This window comes from Leiobunum rupestre, chromosome 6, assembly GCF_980474605.1.
Source record: "Leiobunum rupestre chromosome 6, qqLeiRupe1.1.hap1, whole genome shotgun sequence".
Classification (NCBI taxonomy): domain Eukaryota; kingdom Metazoa; phylum Arthropoda; class Arachnida; order Opiliones; family Sclerosomatidae; genus Leiobunum; species Leiobunum rupestre.
Window position 1 is genome coordinate 44,957,627 of NC_143389.1, and position 8,580 is coordinate 44,966,206.

The following is an 8,580-nucleotide window of genomic DNA, read 5'->3' on the forward strand; positions in this document are numbered from 1 at the left end:
TTTCGTCAAAGGGGGTCCAAGAATGTTAATATTAAGATGGGTGTCGAGAAGGGGGTGTCAATTTAGTATAGTCAAGGTAGGCCCAGGGGGTTGACATTGAACCCTCCTTGTCTACGCCACTGCAGAGCGTTATCGTGGAGCACGACCAAAAATATAAAAAGCCAATATCGAGCCTTCAACCGAATTTCTACCCGGCATAACTGCGAATAATTATGGAGGTCGTTTGGCGTCAGGCAAGTGGTCTACCTCGGAAGGACCATGGACTAATTAATGTACTTCACACATTAACACATTAAAACAAACGTTTTACAAATTAAGCCAGTCCCACGTGTTTTTCAGCTGCTGAGCTACATTTGTATTTTCCCTCCCCTCACCAATTTTCCCTCCCCTCACCAATTTTCCTTTTTACCCGGTTATCATTAGTTTGTTAGTTCCTAACTCCGCCGCTAGAGCGCATATTTAACAATCGCCTGAAACAAATATTCGGGAAAGGGGCGTCTCTGTGCGAAGTACATAAATTAGTCCATGGAAGGACTAGTACGAGTTGGTATTTGCCCTTGCCCTTCTGGTCGCGTGTTTTTTAAACTGGACATGCATCAGATTTATAGCCCGGTGTACCGGTAAGATTTAAACCACACCACCGGAGGTCCGTCATCAAATGCCCTACGCCAGCGTCCACACTCCCGGACATTTGACAAAACCAACATGGGTAGCAGAACCCTACTACTGACGGTAGCACCTTCGACGCAAGCCGCTCAACCCAGCAGAAGGTGCAGCAATGGGCCGACCAACGCGCCACTTCGCACACAGCAGTGGGAATAAGAGCGGATGCTCTGGCAACGCCAGCCGACACCCTACCTAGAAAGGTAGAGAGCCTAGCCCATTGGAAAGAGCGCCTAAAGGGGAAGGGCGGGCACACGGCAGACCGCATAACCCGGCACAGCTGGCACCGGAAATCCCCGTGGAACCCCAAAAGGCCGGGAGATGGGCGCCGTGCCCTCATACGGAGGCCCGCAGCCCCACAGCAGGCAACGCAATCCGCCGAGACGGCCAGTTTGCCCGGCCCCTCTCCGTTAGCTTGGGCCGAAGCCCAGTTACCAGCCCACACCGGACCGAAGTCGGAGGTGGAGATAGGACCATTTGGACGGAGCTAACATCTCCCAGTGCGCCACCGCCCGTGCTGGGTTACAAGAGCCGGACCCCGACTCCCCGGTAAAGCCACCAGTTATTGCACACTCCGACCCCTCGTGGGCCGTGTTTTTTAAACTGTCGCTACAAGAAATAGCTCTAAAATTTATACAAACGCCGGCTTACGCCGCCGCCGCCGGTCATTTTGGCCTCGCTGAAGACGCCGTCGCCGTAGGCCTAAACGCCGGCGTAAGCCGCCGCCGCCGGTATATTTTGGGTCAAACGCCGCCGCCGACCCATATCAGATCGGCGCAGGCCTCTAGTTTTAATGATATTTATGAAATATCGTTTGGCCTGTAAATTGTTTAGTACCAGAATATAATTTGAGTTGAAAATCCAAGTCTACTATATAAACTTGAAAGAAGTAAGTTGGGGTATCTTAAGGCAAAGAAAGTTTGAGTTTCGCGGGTTTTCTCCATATTTTGGTTTTGGTCGTTAATGCTTTTGTGCTTTGGACGGCAGTGCAGCCATAGAGATAGAAAAGAAATAGAGGCACTATTGTATCTGGCGAAGTTGACCGCGAGTGTCGACCCCCTTTTCGCCAATGTAGGAAGCCATGAGATGGGCAGATTACGTGACGCCATCGACGCGCGGTGAAATGAAATACATTATGCCTTTTGGAAAATCAACTGTCATTTGATGTAAACAAAGGAAGGATAGATGGCGTTGCAAATTCTGCCCATCTCCGCTTTCATACATGCGTGGGGGGGATGAATTTTCGAAGTCAAAAACAGGGTTGCCTTAACGCGGTAATCTTCCCTCTATTTCTTTTCTATCTCTATGCCTGCAGCTGCTGAAACCAATGAGGTAGAATATGAACTAGAGATACAAACAAATCTGGGATTCGCGGGACACGTTTTATTTGAGTAGGATAATTAGGCTTAAGTTTCCACTTTATCAAATCGTGTTGGCGCCATCTGTTTCTATAAGCAGACCCTTTTGCAAAATACATTAATGTTTAGTTTTTCAATAACATGATAGGTGGCGCCAACACGATTCGATTAACTCTTCAACTGAACAAACACTGTCCCACGTAACGATAGGTCCTGGAAGGCGGATTTGTATTTGGATCTCTATTTATTCTACCTCATTGGCTGAAACCATGTGTTGTAATTGTTGTTCTTAAATAAAATTGCGTCTGCTATCAACTGATAAAAGTTGGATAAAATTTTTTCACTTGATTCTAGAATGTTTAAATTATCAGAATCTGAATACAGATGTATAGAAAAACAATTAACAGACTCACTAAATTTAAATGGATTTGAATCTTCATCTTTCCTTGTAAGTTGTAAGAAAATTTGCACATTGAGAACTATACCTTTTTGTTTAATAGCTTTTCCTCCTTCAATGTAGATTCGCCATTACAATGAAACTGTGGAACCAATTTTCAGACTTCCTTATAATCCAGATAGTTTAGCGTTTGTTATAATTAGCACACCAAAAATGTTTGAGAAAACATTTTTACCATTTGTCAGAAATAACACATTAGAAAGCCTTCGAGATCCATTGGACGAATGTATGATTGGATACTTTCAAAAAATAAAAGAAGTAATAATTTCCTTATTTATAAATCTAGGAGTACAATCCTAGTTCAATCTGTTGTATATTTCAGGAATTTAATTTTTGGAGTCCCGAAGTACTTCATGATTTTGAATTATTACCAAATCGTAGACCTAAGGCCTTATTACAAACTGCTGCTCACATCAGTGGTATATCATATTATTACCAACGCTCTAATGTTTTAAATGATCCTTGGAATTCAAATGAGGTGTGGAAAATTATATTAAAAAAAGTGACAATAGATGTTTCCATAAAATAAAATGAATAAAAAGTAAAAAATAGAATTTGTTGCTCTTACGTCATAAGACACAGCTTTATTAGTATATTAGCGAGCTGGAAAAATCTATATTCCTCACGACTGTAGCCCTAGCTCTTAAGACTTGTAAAAGTAAGAGCAACATTTAAACAAGAAGGCCACGTTATTTTATAGAAACAGCTATTCATTTTGAAACTAATTTTTTGAACTTTTCAAACAGAAAATGTACGGTGTATGTATTCATCCCAAGTATGGAGGATGGTTTGCCATAAGAGCTATCATAATCTTCAGAAACGCTGCTTATGCCCCCTTAATTAAAAAAGAAGCTATTGATGTACTTCCTGATGATGATCTAAAAATTAAGCTACTTGAACAATTTAACTATTCTTGGAAAGATCATTCATTTAGGAACATCCTTGGGACTAAAGAACATTATTCCCCTATACAAATCCGCTATTTTAATACTAAACCTAAAGATAGATTTAAACTTCTTGAAGAGATTGTTCAAACTGATAGCTGAAATGTTTAATTTTTTATTTTTTTTTGAGAACAAACTTATGGTGTTGGCCAAAGGCCTTAGACATCAAAGAAATGTTTACAATGAAAATATGTATCATATTGTCTTCAATGTTCAAGAGTAATGGATCTGATATTTTTGTTACTTGTGACAAAATTATTATTTAGTATTGAATTTGCTCAGTATTATCATCCTAGTCAGAAAAAGCGCACTTTTTATAATTGTTAAATGTATCAGCTATTTTTTGCATATTGATAAAATTGATTGGCAACTAAAAGTATATATCTGTAAGAATGTTATTGTAATATACACGTTGGGATATAGTTTGTTACATATGAATGAATTTTTGAATAAAACGTTTCAAATGCATTTTATAATTTTTTACATGCATGGTTTAGTTTCTTTGTTTAATCGATTTTACTCAGCGATTCAATCTTCTGAGCCTCTAAGAGGGTTCTTTCCTTCAAACTTTTTATTTTTTACAATTTACACTGGTACAAGTTTTCACTACACGTTTTTGAGGCGTGGCTTAAGTTGTTTATTGCTCTTCTCCATCTTAAAAAATTCACCAAAAGATTGAAAAACCACGTTAGTGAGATCCTGCCGCGCGAATTTCAAATTCCCCAAAACGAGGACACCGCCATATTTTATTTCAATTTCAGCATTTTATTTTAAAAATTCAAAATCATAAACGTTTATATTAGTTAAAATTAGGACTATCCTATATTATATTAGTAGGGGTTGGGTGGTAGGGTCAAGCCCAACCTAGCACCAGAGGTCCTTTGTATTGTGCAGCTCCAGCGTTTTAGACCTGAAAAAGCCCAGTCTGTTAAGAAAATGTAGTTTAGTACCAACCAATTATTCCATTAAGTCTACGCCACGTTGGTTGCAGTCACTGCTGTCCCATGCTACATATGGTGAGCATTGGCATCACATCCAATGACAAGCTTCTTGCCCATACTTTCACATTGGTTCACCAGATTAGCAACCTCCTGTGATGAAGGGGACAAGGAGATGATTTTTATGGTGGCAGGGTCCCTAGAATGGTATAGTGAAAAAGGAAGAGCGTTAATCAAAATACATGCCCTAGGTTCAGCAGACTGGTAGACATAGTATACAGTACCTGCATTTTTGAATCCCAGGATTCTTCCAGCTCTTGGTGAGGGCCACATCTAGTCCCTCCACAGCAAACCTTCGACAGATAACTGCCGAGGCTGCCTTGCAGTGATGCAGATTAATATGAATCACTCTCATACTCACCCACCGTTGCCGGTGTTGATGCTGGGTTACTCGCCGGATAAGGGCGTTGGTACAGGACTAACCCTACCCTCATCATCAGCCAGACCACTCGCTTCTTCCCCTGTGGGTTGTTCTGAGCCTACTTTACCGGTGGTGTTTTTCAGTAGCAGAGTTTCCTTGCAACACTTCATGCTGCGCTGGGGTCTTAGGATTTTTAAGGACTTAAAAAGCCCCCTATTCACCCCTGTGTAGGCAGAAAAACCTGCCTCCTTCAAAGCTGATGAGAGGTTCACCCGAAGGTGTACCGTCAACTCTCCATTTCCTCCTCTGTGATAGGGTTGTTTGGAAAGCCATCTTTTACAATGGCCAAGCAACCATACTGCATCACTGTAGGACATAGGAAGCAGATGCTCCTTAGCCTTTTTGACCGCAGATTGGTAAGACTCAGGGGAGGGATTGGAGTCCTCCGACCTGAGCCTCTGAAGGGGTTTCTTTGTTACCCGAGGGTGGCTGAACCGCCTTCTTAGCAAGCTTTGCAGCCTTACGTCGTGCATTGCGTTGCGCAGTTTTCGATAATCGGGTAGCATCCGATGTTGACCCAGACCCCGCGTCAAGCCGGGTGCTGCTGGAAGCAGACCCTTTCCCATTTTGGTTTTGTTTGTTATTAAAATCCATGAACCATCTCACGATTATGGAGGAAAGTAAAAGGTCACCACTCGGTAGTCCTCCTCCCGGGTGGAAGGCTAGTTACAACGGGGTTTCACCTGGTTCCCCGGTACCATTCAGCCCTAAGCCCTACACATTGGCTTAAGAAGCAGCAGAGCCTTAGTTGGCCAGCATGAAGGGTAGCTGAAATGTTTGCAATGGAAATATGTATATCATATTGTTTTCAATGTTCAATAAGAGTGATGGATCTGATATTTTTGTTACTTGTGACAAAATCAATATTTAGAATTTAATTTGCTAAGTACTATAATTTATGTATATTATATATATATATATATATATATATATATATATATATATATATATATATTGTATATTGATAAAAATGATTGACAAATAAAAATATATATATCTGAAAGAGTGTTATTGTAATATACAAGTTGGGATATACTTTGTTACATATGAATTAATTTTTTAATAAAACGTTTCAAATGAATATAATAATTTTTTGCATTCGTGGTTTATTTTATTTGTTTAATCGATTTTAATCTGCGATTCAATCTTCTGAGCCTCTAAGAGGGTTCTTTGCATTGAAACTTTTCCCTTTAGGAACTTTCAAGGTACATGAAGGTCTACTTAACCCCCCGAGTTTGAAAAAAAAATCGGGGAGAAAAACCTCGGGATGTCTCCTTTTAAGTTCTCCCTGCACGTTTTTGGGCAAAAAGATTAAAATTTGAAAAACCGCGCGCTCGTTAGTGCACGGCCAACTTTGACGCTCGTGCCATAGCGGCCAACCCCTTCGCCGAATTTCCATGCACAAGGATTTTCCCGCTATTAATTATCGGCGTTTAGCGCCACGCTTGTTTTTATATTGGCTTCAATGCCAAAACTATTCTAAAATAATTTTCCGCTAGGGGCGCTCAATGCCGAGAGATATTTTTGTTCGTAGGTTAACATAGAAACTTCAAATACTCTTTGCTTCAACCAACGAATGGGTTGGCAGCTATTGTGCGAGTGTCAAAGTTGGCCGTGGTTAAAGCGTCGCGCGAATTTCAAATGTGTGAAAATGATGACACCACCATATTTTTTTCGGCATTTTATTTTAAAAATTCAAAATCATAAACGTTTAAATATTAGTTAAAATTGGGACTACCCTATACATAATGGAAAATTCTGATGTTCAAAATTTAGAATCATGTCCCGTTTGCTTGACCAAAGAAAACTTGATATCCGTATGTCTATGCAAATGTACGAGAAAGTACCAAAAGGGACTCCCGCTATAGCTGACAGACATTTTGTATAACTATTGGTCATCTTTTACAGATCACAAAGAATGCTTGGTTCGACTTGTAGTAACATCAAATATAACCAAATGCCAGTGTTGTGGAGCCAATTTCAACTGTTTCATCACGTACAAAGTAAGGCTAGTATACCTTTATTACTAAACAATGATTTAGAATCAATGAAATAATTTCCAATTGTAGGGAATTTCCTCTTGGATCACTGATAGGAATAACATTGCAGATGTTGGCCAACTAATTATCGATATAATATGGGTTTCCTACACCCATTTATACTTTATCTTCCAATTATGGGCAGTATTTTTTAACCTGAAACAAAACATTTTGCTATTTTTATTCCTTCTCTTTTGGATGTTTTTGCTCGTTCTTTTACACATTTGGGAAATGTATACAATGAAGTTAGTTTCTATCATAAGCTCATGAATGAAAAAGGGGATCTAACTGACTTACTTTATTAGATACTGGAAAAGCAAAATTAGAAAATGGAAAGTCGCGAATATTGAATCTATACTTATAACAGTTTGTTCAAAAGGCAGGAATGAAAACCATGAAACATTGAATTCCATCGTAACAACAATGATTTTAAAAATTCAGAAATAGGGCAGCTAAGGGCTAACTAAATTAATATCCTTCCACCCAGATCCAAGAACAGGGATTTTTTCCTATGCAAGATAACATAGTAATTAGTTCCTTAAAGACATGTAGAATTTGTTTTTCAACTGATGACTTAACTAATTCACCTTGTTTTTGCAAAGGTACAATTATAAGATATGTTTAATTTTTGTGAAACATACTCAAGGTCATAATTTTATCTCATTATTTAGGTACCCTAGCGTATATACACAAATCGTGTCTTGAAAAATGGTTAAAAGTTTCCATGTTGGATATATGTGAAATATGTCATTATAAATACACTACTAAACGCACAAATGCAGTATGTTTTAGTAAAATTGGACATCAAAAGCCTGAACTAATATCTATGTTTTTCAGAGTTTTAAGAGTTGGTGGATTTCCCCACAAAACCTATTGGATCAACGGGATTTGATTAAAGCTATACTGATCTTTCTGGAATTTATAAAGGATGATCTAATTCCATTTGGTATTTCAATCGAAGTGATTCTAAATACAGTTCTGGTCCATAAAATTTTACCACCTACTGAAATTTGGTTAATATTCTTATATAATCTGTTCTGTGTGTTTCCGAAAATTATCTATTTCACCTTAACTTTTGGGTAGGTAATAATTGTAATGTCTATTGGACAGCCACACTATTTATAATTACATTGTAAAGGAAATCCATAAAACGTATAAGAAGATGGAAAATACGCAACGGGACTGTCCAACTGCTTTTAAAGGAACAGCGAAATTTTGATGAATAGCTGATGGAAAATTAACTAAAATTGTTCTGAATTACTTAAATGTAACAAAACTATTTTGAATGTTAAAAAATATTCCTTACTACATCTACATTAAACAAGTTTTGCTAAATTGTACTTTTGACTTTTAGACACTTGTAGTTTGTTATAAACATATTACAAATTGGCTCAAATTAAAATATTCAATAATCAATCTGAACCCAAAAATGAGTAAAGGGCTTATTTATATACTGATTTCATTGTTTTATACTGGTGTTGCGTTATACCAACCGGGTTATCACGCTCATGGTAAAAACTTTGAATGTATTCCCTCAAAAATTTCCTAATGGTAATGATCACATTTCAGTTTCGAAGAATAACTACCAGGCAAAAATAGAATTTTACGAGGTCAATGAGGAGCTTCACCAAGGAGATGAAATTTCAAATTTGTTAGAAGCAGAGTTGATATATTACGACCATCCAAATGAACAAGATATA

General features: G+C 38.5%; 2 protein-coding genes across 7 annotated transcripts; both read left to right on the forward strand.

Moving 5' to 3' along the window:
- The first annotated feature begins 2,328 nt into the window (after positions 1–2,328).
- Positions 2,329–3,838, forward strand: LOC149941129 (cyanocobalamin reductase / alkylcobalamin dealkylase-like). Of its 2 annotated transcripts, XM_090178192.1 has the most exons (5): positions 2,329–2,345; positions 2,376–2,469; positions 2,542–2,736; positions 2,801–2,956; positions 3,225–3,838. In XM_090178192.1, the coding sequence occupies exons 2-5, from the start codon at positions 2,377–2,379 to the stop codon at positions 3,522–3,524; spliced, it is 744 nt and encodes a 247-aa protein (XP_090034318.1). In that variant the 5' UTR covers positions 2,329–2,345; position 2,376; the 3' UTR covers positions 3,525–3,838. The 2 variants fall into 2 exon arrangements, with proteins under 2 accessions (XP_090034318.1, XP_090034317.1); XM_090178191.1 differs by having other exon boundaries at positions 2,345–2,469.
- A 2,611-nt stretch (positions 3,839–6,449) lies between these two features.
- LOC149941130 (uncharacterized) lies at positions 6,450–8,566 on the forward strand. 5 transcript variants are annotated; one of them, XR_016481293.1, is made up of 9 exons: positions 6,450–6,674; positions 6,750–6,844; positions 6,911–7,125; positions 7,186–7,294; positions 7,368–7,482; positions 7,552–7,661; positions 7,718–7,826; positions 8,043–8,147; positions 8,450–8,566. XR_016481293.1 is itself a non-coding variant. In XM_090178622.1 (9 exons), the coding sequence occupies exons 1-8, from the start codon at positions 6,590–6,592 to the stop codon at positions 8,104–8,106; spliced, it is 1,059 nt and encodes a 352-aa protein (XP_090034748.1). In that variant the 5' UTR covers positions 6,450–6,589; the 3' UTR covers positions 8,107–8,147; positions 8,450–8,566. The 5 variants fall into 5 exon arrangements, 4 of the variants coding, with proteins under 4 accessions (XP_090034748.1, XP_090034749.1, XP_090034750.1 ...); XM_090178622.1 differs by having other exon boundaries at positions 7,718–7,959; positions 8,019–8,147; XM_090178623.1 differs by having other exon boundaries at positions 7,718–7,959.
- The last annotated feature ends 14 nt before the right edge of the window (positions 8,567–8,580 follow it).

Excerpts from the sequence above, each read along its gene's own strand:
- LOC149941129 (XM_090178192.1), top strand. The coding sequence starts at position 2,377 with ATGTTTAAATTATCAGAATCTGAATACAGATGTATAGAAAAACAATTA. Across the intron at positions 2,737-2,800 it reads ACTTTCAAAAAATAAAAGAA|GAATTTAATTTTTGGAGTCC; the intron begins GTAATAATTTCC and ends TGTATATTTCAG. Across the intron at positions 2,957-3,224 it reads ATCCTTGGAATTCAAATGAG|AAAATGTACGGTGTATGTAT; the intron begins GTGTGGAAAATT and ends CTTTTCAAACAG.
- LOC149941130 (XM_090178622.1), top strand. The coding sequence starts at position 6,590 with ATGGAAAATTCTGATGTTCAAAATTTAGAATCATGTCCCGTTTGCTTG. Across the intron at positions 6,845-6,910 it reads ACTGTTTCATCACGTACAAA|GGAATTTCCTCTTGGATCAC; the intron begins GTAAGGCTAGTA and ends TTCCAATTGTAG. Across the intron at positions 7,295-7,367 it reads ATGAAACATTGAATTCCATC|ATCCAAGAACAGGGATTTTT; the intron begins GTAACAACAATG and ends CCTTCCACCCAG.